General features: G+C 34.9%; 1 protein-coding gene across 1 annotated transcript in view; it reads right to left on the bottom strand.

Moving 5' to 3' along the window:
- Nucleotides 1-18,286, bottom strand: part of Gyc32E (Guanylyl cyclase at 32E) — a 345,132-nt gene that overhangs the window by 167,468 nt on the left and 159,378 nt on the right. The window contains exon 10 of the mRNA XM_089637598.1: nt 1,995-2,091. Coding sequence (XP_089493724.1) covers nt 1,995-2,091 — 97 coding nt within the window. The remainder of the gene's footprint in view (nt 1-1,994; nt 2,092-18,286) is intronic.

Here is an 18,286-nt window from a genome sequence, read left to right as displayed (position 1 = left end):
ACGTGTTCCGATATTATTAGAATTTATTGAAAAAAATATCAGGAAGCGGCCGCAGTCCCGTTTCTAACGGGATTACCAATAATTTGAAGTATTTTTCTCTGTGGTACCCAAAAACCTGAAACCTGAAAATCCTGAAACTTACAAAACACGTTGCCATTTTTGATTCTTAAACTAGTAATATCGCAAACAAAATGAGAATGTTTGATTTTATACCCACGTCACGTGACATTGCCTTCAGAATTCCACAAATTGGTGCTCCTCTATATAAAGAATATTCTCCCAAGAAAATTTCACTTTCGCCAAGTCCTTCAATACAGCCAAATGCTTTTGGTTCCAGGAAGTAAGCACATCAGGAAGTAATTTCATTTTTTAAAAGGGCGAAACCCTTGGAATTGTAAATAATCCAATTCTATGGGGCTTTTATACATTTCAAGGGGAGATTTCACAGAAAACCGGTTGTATTTTTATTTCAGATGTTCTGATAGTTTTTTAAAGTTCCATCTCAAAAGTTTGTTCGTAAGACGAAAGTTTATCTGAATTGGCTGAAATTAGTGAAGAATGGAAGGAGACTGGGAAGACGGAAGGTTGTGGAGTACCTGGCTGTTCAGGTATGGTCACCAAACACAGCTAAAGCCATTTCAAGCCATGTTTCACTTCTGAACGGTGATCTTACACCAGGACGATTCTGAGAGTATCCTCCACTCTGGAACGTGCCGCAAGTATACTATATATTATTTCAAAAATTTACATACCGGGATTTGAACCCGCGACCTTCGGAGTGCTTGTCGAGAGCTTTACCCTTCAACCATTTGGCAAACTTTGGCCGTCATCTAAACGTAAATCGATTGTGAACCGCCATTATCTCATTTCTTCATCATTGTAAATTGTTTAGGAAGAAGAAAAATCATAAAATCAATACAACACGTTTCCAACAAAAAAACTGAAGTTAGAAGTTAATTCCAGAAACCGAAATTACCATTAACCATATTGAAAAACCACGGAATACTTTGAATTCTCCATAAATCAGTTCAAATTTAAAAAATGGCAAATATAATATTTTTTTACATTAGCTACACACGGGAGGCCCTCAGTGCCTATATCATATTTTCAAGGAAAGGAAAGAGTGGAGGTCTTCGAAGGAGAAAGGTATGAAGGGTGGGTAGGAATCTGGGGGTGAACGTATGTATAAATAGTGACGGACGTATAAATTCATCCCTTCCACTGCAATGCAAAAAGGTTTCCCTCAACCAGTATTATTCAAAGCAAATTTTAGTTCATTGAACAAGATTTTACGTAGGCCCAGAGACAAGCGAAATTAGTATGTTTGATTAAGGAAGGTACCCTAAGGATGTAGTGTCATATAGTGTATAGAAAATACTACAATACGGCATCAAAAACGCAAAATGTGACTAAGGAGAGTTCAAATGTTAAACATTTCTTCATCGAACGATGGGAAAAACTGCATTTTTTATATATCATAACTCAAAATATATATTTTTTGTCAATTTTTGAAATAATAATTATTCCTGGAATATAAATTATATTTGTGGAAATTCCACGTGTCTTCTACAAATAAATAATCTCACTTGGAAAAAGAAAAGTTTTCGTTTCGTGAGATTGAATGATATTTTGTGAAGCTTGAAAACTTCTAAATACTTGAAGGCTGACGGTTGTTTGCCCTGTTGGTATGGAGCAATGACCAAATAATATACACGTGTTATTCTCTATTCAACGATATGGATATATTTCTTATTACAATATTTCCTATTAATATAAGTTTTAAGAAGAAACAAATGTTTGGGAGTTTTACGAAAGGACATTAAAACCTGATCAAATTGGAAACTAGCTGAATTCCCGGCGTTACCCGGGCTTCACGCAGAGTTTTTCAGACCATTCACAAGGAAATATTTATATCTCAATAAAAAAAAACATTTCCAACGAATGGAAAATAAATAGGAGTTGACAAAAACATAACATAAAGCATAAGTGGTTACCTGTAATCCGGGTTGCTGGGATGCGATGGCGTGAGCTTCAGGACGGACCGGAAGGCGAAAAGGTCCTGACTTCCGTTCAAGAAGGGGTCCAGGTAGGCTGCATCCGGAAAAAAAACAATATAAAAATTATTGTACATTTGTGTCACTTGAAATAGTGACGAGAAAATCTTTAAAAGTTGAATATATTTAAGAAAATATGTGTCATGTTGTTAGAACATTTCTTAAAACCAATTGTTTGATAGAACTACAACATACCGTCATATCGTCAAAATATCAGCAGACAAAATATCAAATGTAGCAGAAATTAAAAAAAAAATGAACGTCATATATGACACAATTTTCGAAGTTTTTTGAAGTGGTCAGCGAGTGTTCAAATATTTTTTTTGTATTTCTTGGGCATTAACTATGTAATAATTTTTTGACATTTTTGTTGTATTGAGTATAATTTTCCAATGTACATTTGTTACTTCATTTACTAGCAATCTTAAAACTGGGTAAGATTGCTAGTTAATGACACGGTTGTGTCAAAACCGGTAACAAAGTAAACAAAATTTAAATAACAAACTTAAATTGGAAAATAAAACTCAATAAAAGAAAAAAGAGTATTAAAAACTTTTGATTACGAACAAGAAGGCTATAATAACATATTGCAGTAAAAATAACAATTTTGGTTAGCATAATATTTTTCTTATGCATTGGTTCAATATGATTTTAATAGAAAATTTTATTTTTGATTACCGTTCCACTGAATTATTATGTACATGTTTGTAAAAGCCCATATGGCCTTTAAATAAATAAAAATTAATCGTGCATTTTGAAGCTCTTCGTGATTTGTTTGCTTTTGTTAATTATTTTTTCATCATTATGTTTTCCCGGCAAACATGATTCTTACGATAGACGAAAAATTAAAGAGATTCAGATTTATGAAAATATTTTTTCAGTCATTTGAGCACCTATAACTGAAATGTATTATTGTCACAACGTACCTAATTTAAAAAAAATAAATTAAATTCAACTCAGTACATAGATAATGTGTCTTAAAAATTATTTATTTGTTTATATATGGAATTTAGAGAAGAGGAACTAAAATATTTTGTAAAATCTATGTTACTTTGATAGTTCCCGAATGTGACAGAATTTGACGTACAAGTTGAAACTTCTCTAAAGGTCATATTTTCAACGTCACTAGTTAGGCCCCCACGGAAATAATTTCCCTCAGGGTCGATGTTATATACGAAAACGGAGTTCTAGGAAGGAAAAATATATGAGAGGTGGGTAGGAATTTGAGGGGTCTGTGGATCAAAGAGCGACAGACGTATGAATACCCTCCCGCATTCTGCGCGTGGCGAGTCAAGAGATAGTTCGAGAGGTCAAAAAGTCTCCCGGAACCGGCATCTCTAAATCCGGCAGAAGACCTGGACAAACCCGACACACCTAACCCCATGAGCCCGGGCACCTATGCCATGTCACCAAACATAGCAAACCACTTGGGATGCTCTATGGCAGAGGTGTTTGTTATCCAATGAATGAATGGTTCCTGGACAGCGGTGCACATACCCTCCACCAAAAATCTAAAATAGTTATACCGGCTGTAAAAATAATACATCAAATGGTTGTCTGTGAGCAAATGTTGAAGTATGCTAAATAACTGTAATTAAAACGAACGAAACAGAATGCGATAGCCTGTTAGTTATATTATAAGCCTATAGATATATTTCGTTGTAGGCCTATATTTTTCATTGAGGTAATAATGCTGCACGAGAAAGTAACTCAAATTTCCAAAACGTGTTCAGTTAAAATACTTCAGAGAGACATAAAGTTATAGGTTCTTGCTTGTTGTCGATGTTTTCCCATAAACAAAAGGATTTCCCGGAATGTGGGTACTTCATCTCAAACCCAAGTAAGTAGGTTGGTAACCTCTAAACACCTACCTATCAATCAATAGGCGTGCCTTACAGGATAGAGTGGTTTCGAGAATCTACGTGCTTACTTGAAAATGGTCACTTCGTCCAATAATACTTCGCGCGTGGGTTTGTACGAGTGTGTTCATTGCGTCGAATTCGATGTTATTTAGAAAAAGAAAACTATTTGTCCACCCGAACATTATTTTCCTTTTCACCGCGATTGAAATATATTGTGGTATTAAATCTTCCTCACAGTAATCGACGTGCCATCTGTCCTCTGTGAAAAGATTTACACCCACAGTCAAATCTGAGTTCTAATGTAAAAAAAGAAAAGGTCTCACCAATGTAAAAGTTTTAATGGATTTTAATTTTGATATTGATTTTATTATTTTGTATTTCTTTTAGTTGCGCTATGTTTGGTATATTTAGTATATTTTCTGGGAACGAACGTTAGTCAAAATCAAGTCAAGTCAATATCACAAACTTATTTTAAATTAACTCGTCGGAATCGGGTATTATCATTAACAATCAATACCTTTAAAAATGAGTGGAATATTAAAAATTTATTTTTCTGATTACGATTATATGCTAAGAATAAGTGATTTTAATATTTTCATCCATAATTTTTGATTTGAAAAACAATCTTGGACCGCACATTTTAAATTGGCTTCCACGATTTTAAATTGGCTTCCGAAACGGTTCCAATTGGCCACAACGTCATTATGACATAGTAACTGCTGGTTTGTAAATGTCTGGTAAGACTGCTGCCACCAACGTCGCCCGGCGTGACGTCAACGCCGCTGAATTCACGAATAAAAATGAACATTTCGTTTCGAGGCATATCGAAAATGGCACATTTTAAATCGTCATGAAAAATTTATTCTTCAACATAAAAATAAATTTAAAATATTTATTTTTGGAATAACTTTACTCAGTAAAACCGCAAATTGTACCTAATATTTAATTATTGAAGACAATATTAGCGATTTCTAAACGAAAATCTGAAACAGAAAAATCAAAAAAGGATACGGTCACATCTAGGACATCAATTTAAAAATACTTTCATTGTCATAATTGTATACTTCATTTATTTGGAGAACAAACAAAAACTTGAATATACCCTGCTGTTAATATTATTATTTATTACCTGTTTTGACTTCTTAAAAAAGAAAGTACGGTACTTTGAATAATAAATCTTTTTTTAATTTATGGGATCATCACCCTCGACGCTGTTCATCTTTACCCCTAGATACAACAACCTCAAGGGGTGTTTTTCTATGCCGATGATAATCGAATTGACGCGTCAAAAAAATTCTGGAAAAATACTGCAAAATTTTGCACTTCTATACCACTGCGTGCGGAGCATAATGAAGTCATCCCTTTTCAAAAATTACGTTTATAAGTTCAAATCCATCTCATTATAGAGAAAGTGACCTTTCAGAGATTTCGCAAGTGCTTAAAGTACTAAATGGTTAAATTACTTTAAAAATTTTGTTCACATTATTCACAAAGATGATGTTTGATAGGTACACGAGAGATCATGGCCAGTTCAAATGTAAATAAAGTGATCGATGTGCGATGGTTCGAAACTTCAAAGCAATTTTGAAGCAGCTCCGAGTTTTGTCAGGTAACGTATCAAAATAAATATTTTTAATGACGTATTCGTTGAACATCCCGCATGAAGAAATAAACTGGAATACTAAAAATAAATTTTTGTCCTTGTGTACATACGTGTATAATGTACCTATAAATAACTTGTTTACCAGAGAATACAAAAGAAAACAAGAATTAGGTACCATGCAAATTTGAATGGAAACGCTTAGAGTATGTAGGCATATCGGGGCGGCTCAGGGCCAGCAGATTCTTCAATGGTGACCAATTGCTAACCTTGCATAAATCTTAAGTACGCCCAGCAATTGAATTCGCAAGCCACCTCTGGGTTGGAGCTCCAAAATACTATAAACTGTGCAAATGAGGGCTGTCCGTCTGATTGACAATTCCCTGTTAACACACCGATTGCCATCTATAATACAAAGACGCAACGTGGGTAATCTGTTCTATAGGTATCTTAATGGAGCCTGATCTAAGGAGCTAGCAGCATTAATGATTGTACTGGTGCACGTGCGTGAAACTCGACAGACTCTAGCGGAACACCCGTTCACAGTTGATGTTGGCTTCATGAGATCGGGTTGTTTATTCAACTCGTTTTTGTGTAAGTCGGCTCGTATTTGGAAAGAGCTACCGGCCTTTGTATTTCCTCCTTCGTATAATCCGGGCCCCTTAAAGACTTGCCTCACAACGCTGCCCAACTGGGTGGCGACATAGCTCTCCTGCCAATTCAAATCCCAAAGATTTGAATTTTGAATATTAATTGGAAAAATACAAAAACCGGCATTTTCAAATTTCCAATGATATATTACCACAAATATATAATAATTATCGTTAATATACTATAAAATTCAGCAAATCTGAATTTATCTCTTGAACTTCGGAAAGACTTTTATCATTTACTAGAGCAAACCTGTAGAAAATCACGGGATATTATAGTAATGTTTGTGAAGCTGAAAATTTTTGTCTCACGATCATCGCATATCAAAAACAAACATTGTACATTTTAGAGACGATCAGAATTTTACCTTTCGAATGAACACCGTTAGTAAACGTGAAAAATTACGACATCTGTCAATAATTTAAACAAAAGAAATACACATTTCTAACTATCGAATTATCAATTAATTTATAAAAAATAATAATTTTGTTTCCTACTTTAAAGCTTGTCTGAATTGTTCCCACAATCAACTTTGAAAATGACACTGAAATTCAAAACAAATTAAAATTCAAGAGTTCATTGAACCAGAGTTTCTAAAATTTGTTGCAATTTTGAAAATTACACTTAAATTCAATGCAAATCCAAATTGAACCGGCGTCACAGGCAAAGTCATAACCGAAATTGGTATGTTTAATAGCTTGACTAATTTAGGGAACGTATTTTTTTTGTGTATATATTGCAACGTTCTGAGATTTTTTTATTATTAATTCAATAACATTATGTATTTTCAAAAAAATATTTGAAAATGTAGGCCTCGAGTGTTTACCCGTAATGTGTCCCCTATTTTAAAAATTAATAAAATCAAATTAAAAGATAAAAGAAAACAATTAATTGAAATAAAATAAAATGAGATGATATAAAATAATAATATAGGGTTTTCCAATAAGAGGTGTTATTTTGAACAGCCCGCTATTTCAGTAGATGTTACTTTTGAAGCTGTCATTTTTTGACATTTGACAAGTAAAAACTACGCCATTAATAAAAATGGAACAATACACGCTTCAACAACGCAATGAAATTATTTAAATTCACTATTATTAATTATTAGAATTACATCGAAAAATCATCTCGAGTGATGAGGCCCATTTCCAACTCGGTGGCTTCGTCAACAAGCAAAATTGTCGCATCTGTTGATTAATAGAGAGATGATTAATGATTTTTTATGGCCGGAATTGGATGGTATTGATCTGGACAACGTTTAATTTCAATAAGAAGGCGCTACGTGGAAAACCCTGTATTATAATAAATTCTTAATATAACTTTGAATTGTGCTTTATCCCGACATCAGAAGTCTTACGGTTGAAAAGACGATACAAATTGGAAACATGTCCACGAATTAACTATTACGCCCATACGCTTAATTTACTTCTGAAAGCTTTGGGGAATATAATATAACACGCCTTCTAAACTAAATGCTGAATAGCGAGAGTGATAGAGAAAAATTCTAAGAAAATCATTTCGTGATAACATGTTTATCTGTTGCATATAAAAAAATATTTCTTTCTGTTTGTTCCCTAGAGACTCAAAAACTATTAGACAGATTGAAAATTTCAAAGTTTGTTCTTATTAGTGTAAGGAGATTTTAGAGTGGTTTGAATGGTGGAAAAAGTCAGGGAAGCACGTGGAAGACTTGACGCATTATCTCTACACTGAAATGAGATACGGAGTCCAATAACAGTCGATATAATGTAGTTTTTTAAAAGTGAGAATGTGGTAAACAGAAGTGAATTGGAGACGCCATAGGAAGACTTGACGCTTTAGCTTTGTATTGTAACGAGATACGGAGTCGAAGAAAATTCAATATTATTTAGTTTTTACAAAGTAATAATGTGGTATACAGTAGTTAATGGTGGAAGTCTAGGATGCCCACGGAAGAGAAGGAATGATCAAGTGAAACAAAAACTGATAAAAAGATAACTTGTTCAATTTCTTAGATTAATATTAATTCCACCCTAAAAACAGACCCAGTTTTCAGGTACAGTAGAACACACAACCTTAAAACATTACTCCAAACCATTACCAAACTGACAGCCGGCATAGTCCAGTGGTAACGCATTGGACTGCCATTCCGAAGGTCGCGGGTTCGAACCCGGCGTGCGCAAATAAATTTTATTTGATTAATTTGTGTTATTTCACAATTAATTAATTAAAATAATATATAGTATATTTGCGGCACGTTCCAGAGCGGAAGATACTACCAGTATCGCCCTGGTGTAAGACCACCATTCAGAATTGAAACGTTGCTCCAAATGGCTTTAGCCATGTTTAGTGACTAGATCTGAATAGCCAGGTAGTTCCCCTCCTTTCTCTTTCCCTTCCCCACTTACCTTCAGCCTCACAACATCCCCCAATTGGGGATGCCATAGTCTCACTGGCTCCAGACGGGAGCAGTTGGGACTCTTGTGAGGTATTCACTATAAAAAAAAAATATAAAAAAAATAACCCCCAAGCAACGCCGGCGACAGGTCAGCTAGTGATAAATACTTTTTTACAACATCTCAGCGGTAGTTTTCGTTCAGTTTCAAGTTAAAATAGAATTCAAAGGACTATTTGAAATGCTTTCTGTAAAATTCTTGGAAAGTAGCTGAAGAAACGAACAATTTATTAAAAAAAAATCAATCACATTTTTAGGTTATGATGCATATGGCGTAATCTGTCAGCCCCATTAATAATAATAAACCATTAAAGACAGAGTTCATAGCCGTTTTAATATTTTTTATGCGCAAAAAAGCAGTAAGATCGTTTGAAAGTTATATTGTTTTTTCCTTATTTATTAACGTAAAATAAAGAAAAAAATTCACATAAATTCTATTAAAATGTATAAAAGAAAACAAACGCGCAAAACTCACATCGCTAGGAGGCGCGCGCTGGCGTAGCAAGCTGCTATCAGAATTGATGGAAAATATTTTTTTTCTATAATTTATAAATTAATGCCCAGAATATTTAACACATATTTTAATATGTATTTAAAGCACTAAATGTCAGAAGTTAGAGGTATTATTTTCTATCTGGAAAGAAGGTAATTTCAATTCAAAAGATATATATTTATCTAAGCCCTAGTGGTCTGTTTCATGCAACAACAAATGTAAGTAATACAGTTGTGTTAACTAGGTAGTTGTTGTCTATGGTAACATTGATATGGTAAGTACATGGTATTGACTTATAAAATAAGTAAAGTTAAAAAACTTATGAAATATTTGAAATCATGTAGATAACTCACTTCTTTAAAACGGTAAATAAAATTAACAAGTGACATTAAATAGTGTAAAGTATAAAAAGTATCATACTATTAAAAAAATTAAGAATTTTAGACAAAATATACATTCACTACGGAGTGGTACACTCGTACAGTTCGGAAAAGTAATTATGAATATTTCGTTTCATCACTAATACGGAATCTTCAAACATTTCTTCAACATTCCCGAATATTTTACCAAAATTATGCAGTCCATTTATAGGAGTATAAGTATGATAATTTATTTTAAAATTGTCAAAGAAATTATAAACATATAAATTTATTTTGGCGAGAATTTCAGGACAGTCAATATAATCAATAATATTTTATACTTTTTGAAAGTAGCTATAACTTTTTTGTTATCTATTATAATTAAATGAGACAAGATAACTTTGTTTGAACCAATGTGTAGTTATTTTTTAATAAACGCCGATCTTGTTTCATTTATAAATATTTTTTTAATAGAAAAAGGTTAAAGATAACCCGCTTATCTGACAGCGTAATCAAATAGAGTTGTTTCGATAGAAGGATATAGTTGATATTTTGAATTGGAATATTCAGCTTAAAAATGTCATCTAAACAATTTGTGTTGCAACCTTTTAATACTCTACCTTACTTCTTACTAAAGAAGCGTACAGCGTTTTTAATCATTCTTCGTATAAAACCAAGAATTTTTATGGGGACTATGCTCAGTACAGTCCCAATAAAGTGCGGTTTCCCGTCTCACTAATCCGCTCATTGTTCTTACTACCCCGCAAAAACCTACCATGGCCTTTTAAATATAACCTTGAGCATTGTTTCTCTTATATTACAGGGTTCTTTTTTCAGATCAAAAATTCCAGAAGAGCTGTCATATATCAATATTTCATGTAAAGGAAATAAAGTACCCCTTACCACACAATGAGGTACAGATTCTAATTCCAGAAATGTAATTTGAAAACATATCAGGGTACTTAGAAGTGCTATTGTAAGATCTCCATCAACCCACACAGAAGTAAATATATCTCAGCTTCTAGAAAGCAAATAATAAAAGATTTCAAACAATGCCAGATTTTGTAGACTAATGTATTATTGTACTACATGTGAAATATGTGAATGGTTTATTATTATGATTGAAGAATCTCTCAGGTTTACGGAAAGATTCAAGGTAAGGATTTTATATTTAACAATTTACAAGTAATTGTAAAAAAAAACGATAATCGCTTTAAGCAACGGGTATTTTATATTATTTTCAAGGACACGGTCGCAAAGGGTGTTAATGAAATGAATTCTTGTTTTGAATGTATCGCAAATACATCACATTGTTAATAATTACAGATGATAATTATGTAACGTTTATAAAGAAGAAGTTGTTTAAAATAAAGTAGAAAATATATAACATCAACAATCTATAATGAAAGGCAAGTTCTGAATATCAAAATTTAACTAAAATGTAAATGAATACATTTTAGTTAAATTTTGAACCCTGAAGATGCTTCTACGAAGCGAAACCGGTCGGTCTTAATAAAATTTGAAAATTCGTTGTTTTTTAAACAAAGCATTTTTTTAATAATATGTCAAACCACAAAGTGACTGCTTTTTACCAATATATAAGTTTATTTTAGAAATTTGAAAACTAACTGTTTTCAAAGAATACTTAATACCTAAGATTGTAAAAGGAATTTATTTGATATCTTAATTAAACTAAATGTGTAATGAAAATGAAAGTAGAAGAAAAATTTGATAGTTAGTTACTATGAATGGGTTTTTTTAACAGAATTTGAACAATTCATCAAATTTCAAAGTTGATTTTCAAGTTCTGTGAAGGTTCTATTCAAGTTCTGTTATTATTTCAGTTTTGTTTTTGTTTAATAATTATGTTAAAATGTAACTTGAATAGAAACTCCACAGAACTTGAAAATCAACCTTCAAATTTGATGAATTGTTCAAATTCCGTGAAACAACCCGTCTTAAATGTCACCATACCATATTATAAAGAATATTATTAGATGGTCAAGTAATTAATTAATTGAATAGGGCGCCAGATTTTTTAAACATAATAACCAAGTATATTAACTAAATAGTGTTTCACGGTAAATCAAGATTGAAAAACTAAATTAAATAATTATTTTCTATACGTGTTCGTAACTTAATCGCGATGACATCGTTGGCCTGGTCACCCGTGTCCGTACGTCATCCCCGCTAGTTTAGAATTCGAAATGGTTTGGAACTACTTACAAAATCAATCGCAACTGTCACCGGGACTATACCTACATGTATAGTGTGACGTATGGTAATAAGGTTGAGTATTTAAGCGATAGATGGCGCTTGTCATAAAGCTTACTCCAGAGTCCGTCAGATGTCGCTAGAGTGTAACAAGTACTTGTGAGATGATATTGACGGGGAACAAGCTTCTCGAACGAGAGAATTACCAACCCTAGGGTAATGAATAGTGTAGATATATCCAGTCCTATTAATTGTAACGTAAATAAACCCAATTATAATAAAGAACCTTTTACTTTTTACTACGAGTTCCCAACACCGAAATCCGCATATATATATATATATATATATATATATATATATATATATATATATATATATGTGTATATAGAACATAATGTATAAAGAACAGAATCCTTTAAAATAGCACGCAATAGTGCATCAACCCAATAATAATTCCGCATCGATGCGTTTTTCCAGTCATTAAAAGGTCCTTTACCCTATTGAATATCAAATACCCTATAATATTAATAATACGTCCAACTCCACTAAAATACTGGCAATATTAACAACTTTGGCGGCTAGAGGCGCAAGCGTAGCAAATTGACGTTGAAATTCCTTTCAATGACGGCAAATTCTAATTTGTATTTAGATAAAAATTGAAAAAAATAGTAAATGTCTCAATAAGTAGGTTTTGTGTGTGCAGTTTACGGATGTAATAATTACAAACAACAAAAACACTCCAAGTCGTTTTTCAGGTTGCCAAAACCCTTGATGGTATATATTATATATTCTAATTAATTATTTATTATTAATTCAAAGCATCAACGATGTGTGAATTCGGTGCGGTGCAGACCACCTAAAATATGGTGAGCGAATGCCCGCTCCATTTATTCCTCACAGAGATTGATGAGGTCCACAGGGTAAAGCCTGCGGCCCCAGATTGGCTCGCAGGCCTGGATCTCCCTTTGTGACCTTCCACTATACGAAAGGATAAGAAAACAGCTTTCGACGAAATGTCAAAGAATGTAAAAAAATCTATAAATGTTAATGGAAACCCTACCAAACTCCGTTACATAGATTAGAAGAACTACTTTATTTTATACTATTTAAAGATACGAATGTATTGTCACTGTTACGAATTTACTAAAAGTTTATCATGAAACGGCCTGTAATCCCGATTTTAGTTCATTATGATCTAAGATGTTCCCGAACATTCCACGACATTTCAGAATGTTCCGGGAAGTTCTGAAATGTTGTGGAATGCTCTTGAATACTCTCAAATGTTCTGGACTGTTCTAGAAATTTCTAGAGGGCGAAACTTCCAGTCTTTATATCTTCAAAAGCACGTCCTTCATGAAAAAACGGGAACCTTATTCATATATGGGGGATAGAGAGCTACCACACCATATAACTCCCTTGATCGTACTTACTATTAATATAATGTTGATGATAAGAATCGAAATAGGGTACTTCTTTCATTCGACTGCATAAAAACGACGAATAAATGTTTAAATTTTTCGTTTTAAAATTTTTCCTCCACTGCTCAATATTTTTGTTATTATAATGCAATTTTGCTGTATATTTTTACCCCCTATGTTGCTCGCAAATAATGAGCAGTACCATTCGGGAATCAAAACGCAAACGCAACAAGTAACCAATCGTTTTAGTATGATATAAACTACGAATATTTATATTTAAAATGCTTAACTTTGTTCTAAAGATATGTAAACCTCGAATCTCAAAGTGCAACGTGGTGTAATCTCTTTTTGAAGCCACAAATATAATATTTTATCACACTTCGTAAGATAGAATTAATTTTTTTTAAATTTTATGTTAATTCCGCACAAGCGTCCTAACTTCGGAGTAACATCCTTACTTGGCCAACCATCTGGAACCAGTGAGACTATGGCATTCCCAATCGGGATGTTTCAATTCAATTCAATTCAATTTGTTTATTCCTTTAAAAACATTACAAAATTACATTTTATTTCGTTTTTAAGTATATTTGTAAAATTGTATTACATAATAGTTAGCGGTGTATAAACTATACCAGCATCAATAGAGCTTGCCTTTTAAAGGCAGCTTCACCGATGCTAAATATGTCGATATCCGAATTAATTCTGTTCAACAGCAAGACTGCTCTCCCCACCGGCATGACCATTGGCAAGTTAGTCCTGCAGGCCGGGAGATAAAACAGTCTATGCTGTCGGTGACGGAGATAACCATCAGGAACATAGAGACTAATACTCTCCATGATAGTCGGATTTACTAACCATCCACGAATCAGTTTGAAGAAGTGTGATACAATATGCACATCTCTTCTGACCCGTAGATGGTTCATACCGAGCATGCCCAAGAGAAAGTCAGTAGGATAGAGCCACGGGTAGTAGCCATACTCCCTCAGGTAGAGGAATCTCAGAAATTTCTTCTGCACTCTCTCCAACATGAGGGAATACTTCACCTGATGTGGGCTCCAAACCACCGACCCACTCTCAAGCCTACTCCTAACCAACGCAATGTATAGCACTTGGAGAACCCGGGTGTCTCTAAAATTCATCGCAGTGCGTAGGACGAAGCCCAGCATTTTCAGTGAAGCACTACACGTCATTTCGATATGAGCATGAAATGTCAGCCTACTATCAAACATGATGCCAAGATCTTTCATAGTGGAGACACGTTTTAAACTTCGGGCATTCATGGTATACCGGTAAAACCAAGTATGACGTGCCCTTGTGAAAGAAAGAATGAAACATTTAGAAATATTGAATTCGATCCGATTCCGTTTACTCCAGTCAACAATTCTATTAATGTCCGATTGGAGTCGAATGCAGTCTTCTAAAGTTTTAATTTCCAAGAATAGTTTTAGGTCATCAGCAAAAAGAAGTGACCTGGAATGCAGAATATTTTCTGTAATATCGTTAATAAAAATTAGAAAGAGGAGCGGTCCTAAATTAGAGCCCTGTGGAACGCCTGAGAGTACAAGGAATAATTTTGACATGAATATTCCATGAGATACAAATTGCTTTCTTCCAGTAAAATAGCTTGCAAAGAATATGAGAAACCGTAAAGAAAAACCTATAGTTGACAATTTATTTAATAATATGTCATGGTTTACGGTATCAAATGCCTTCGAGAAATCATTATATGAGCAATCTACTTGGTAGCCCTTATCTAAAGATTTGGAAACATAATCTGTGAGTACCAGTAGGTTAGTATCTGTTGATCGACCTTTTCTAAACCCATGCTGTTCCGATATTAAGAAAGGCTCTACTTGAAACAGCACATGTTTATGAATTATCGATTCGAATAACTTAGCCGGGGCGGAAAGTATTGCCACTGGCCTGAAATTTTCGACAGATGTCTTTGATCCACTTTTGAAAATGGGACAAATTTTTGAGACTTTCCAGGAATCAGGAAATATACCAGTATCTAAAGATAGGTTGAATATAAAACTTAGTGGCATTTTTAAAAATTCAACACATCCTTTTAAAAAAAATACTGGAAGAAAGTTTGGCCCAAGTGAATGTGTATGTTTCATGTTATTAATTGAAGATTTAACATCTGATTCGTCTATATGACTTATATCAATGTTTTGGGCTCCCTTCACATTCAACTTGGAAGCAGAAATGGGATTTAGTAATGGAGGCTCATTACTGTACACTGATTGGAAATGGGTTGCAAATGCATTGGCTACATCCGCTCCTCTAACTTCCCGATCACCATGCATCATGATGTCTGTTATACCACCATCCTTGCGCAGTGATTTTACGTAGTCCCAAAATGCCTTGGGATCATGCTTGATATCACTCTCTATTGAGTCGACATACGTTCGGAATGCTATATGAACATTTCTTCTAACAACTGCTCTGAGATTACTGAACATTTCATACTCATTTTGGTCACCAGTAGCTTTCCATTTTTTATGGTGAGCATGTTTTTTCTCAATGCTCCTGATGGTATCTCTAGTGAACCACTTCGGATATCTACGTCCACCTCTGTTGGGAGGTTTCCTAGGGAAGCAAGCGTCAAATACATTATATATACATGAATAAAAATGGTGTAGCGTCTCATTAACGGTATCGAATTTAGAAAGTTCATGCCAATCCAATTGGCTCATCATCTGATAAAGTTTGACAAAATCACCCCTACCAAAAATCCATCCCCGCAAAGTGCCGTCTGTAGTTTTAGGTAATTTGGTAGTCTTCGGAGGCTTTTTACAAGAATACCGGAACTCTAATGCGGGGTGATATTTGTCCTCATATACGAGGGGAGAATCGCTATGTATGACATTTAATTCAATGTTACACAAAACGAGATCCAACATCCTCAACTCAGAATTGGGAATACCATTATTCTGGGTGAGCCCAAACACTTCGCATAAAAATTTGAGGTCATTTTCAACATCCTTGCCACTACGCGCTGAATGGATGTTGAAATCTCCCAAAACAATAATATTCCTTCCTCCGAGAAGATCCACGTTTTCGTGAAACTTGTCGAAGAATAGTTGATATGTTTCCAGAGTTGATGCCGGTGGAAAATATATTACACATATAAAAGTAACAAACAAATCGATTGTAATTTTTATCCACAAGTCTTCGATGTCAGCTTCCAGATCAGGCATGTGTTCGGCCTTAAACTTAGTTTTGACAGCCAAAAGGCAGCCTCCGCCTTGTCTGTGGCCACTACCACTATCTCTGTCTTTTCTGTACACTTGAAAGCTGTCATCGAATAACTCCTGGTTGCACACACTGGAGTTCAGCCAAGTCTCAGTGAGCCCTATTACATCGTAATTGTTTACCAAAACGTTAGAATAAAATAGAGAACATTTAGTTTTCAGTCCCCTAACGTTTTGGTAAAAGAAATGAAAACTATTGTACTGTCAACTAGGTTTAAAATTTGGTAGCCGTGGTGTAATTACCTTATTGACCCATTCTTTTAAGAACGAATGCTTAGGCCAATGCTTAGATTGCAGTAATTCTGCCACCGCTGACCCGGGTACACCGATTTTAAATGACGCATATTCTCCCCTCGTTTTGATTTTTGTTATCTTAAATGAGGAGATACTGACAGATTTACTTATTGTTTTGAGGTGCGATGTTAAGTCATCTACTGTAGTCTCTGGATGCAAGGGGTAAAGATGGAAGTATTTCACTTCCTCCTGGTCCTTTTGACTACCTCGTACGGTGATGGGACGCCGTTTACGATTACGATTAATCAAAGTCCAAGGTTGACTTCCTGGAGTTTGACGTAAGGGCGGTGCATCTGCTTTAGCTCCATCGGGCGGAGGCGGTGCATCCACATCAGTTCCGCCGGCCGGGGGCAGCGCATCACTATCAGATGGCGTGGAGGTAGGCGCTGTGGAGGTAGACGCAACGGGTGTCACATCAGGAGTACTTCGGGATGAAGCATAAGCGGAAGAAGATTGTCCCTTGTCTGAAGCGTTACTCGTTTTTTTCCCTCTTTGGGAGGCTTTTGCAGCCTGCGAGCGGGTTATTATTTTTCCAACGGCCAAACTTGTAGGGTCATCTGAGGTACGAGTCGGCTTAGTAGACGGGGCGCCGTGCGGGGGGAACGGAACGGAGACACCGGCCCCGGCGGCAGTTGCAGTTGTATTGTCTGCGGTAGTAGCGAGCGGGGGCGGTGAGGTGGCGGTGACGAGGGGCGCTAGCGGGCCGAGTGTGTCGCCTGTAGCGTGAACGGGAATCTTGTGCACACATGTACCTGCAACCGCAGTTTCACTATTGTACAAACTACCGACAATTAGTGGTGACGTTTTTAGAATATTTTTAACAACATTCAACTCACTAGTTAAATTGTCCACTTTAACAGAGAGAACTTCGATGGCCATCGTTAGCAAACGAAGCGCATTCGTTTCCTCGTTGATATCCATTAGGATAAACTTGTAAACTTGTAAATTATTTAATAAATTAAAATTACGGCGCGCGGCGAAAAACACGTACGTCCTGCCGGCGAATCTAGAAGACATTCATGTTGTGTTGCTGAAGGTAGTAGGGAGGGAAGGGAGTTCAAGAGGAGGAAGGTGATGAATTACCTACCTGGCTATTCAGATCTAGTCATTAAAGCCTTGTCAAGTAATCTGTCAATTCTGAATGGTAATCATGAGTTTCTTCCACATGTTTAAATATCTTGGTCCATATTATCTTTATAGAAAAGTATTAAAAAAAATAGTATTGAGTCAAGATAATGCAGTTTTCATTATACTTTATTGACTTGTCTTTGTATATTCTCTAGTCTTTTAAGAATGCCCGAATATATTCAAAATTTGAAAGACTTGATCTTTTTGATGGCTTCATTTACATTCAAAGTTTAAATTCTGTAATTCTGTTGATTTTCAACAAAGATAAATTTATTCGACTGGCTGCTCAGGCTAAAGGCATAAATGCACAACTAAGTTATGGAAAGCGGTAAGTACCATAGGCAATATAGACTAGTAAGTAATGTTTCAACAGGTCTTTGAACGGTTCGCTCATTCTTGCCGGGACCGCCCCGTGATAGTGGGGTAAACTGCCCTCGATACGCGGCTTGTATATTTTTATGTTTCAGTCATACTTCCACTTATAAAATTTGTGCTCCTTATTTATTATTTAATTTTAGATGC

The sequence above is a fragment of the Hesperophylax consimilis genome, chromosome 12 (assembly GCF_061612785.1).
Source record: "Hesperophylax consimilis isolate HC1 chromosome 12, BYU_Hcon_1.0, whole genome shotgun sequence".
Lineage (NCBI taxonomy): Eukaryota > Metazoa > Arthropoda > Insecta > Trichoptera > Limnephilidae > Hesperophylax > Hesperophylax consimilis.
This window is presented reverse-complemented; position numbering and strand designations above follow the sequence as displayed.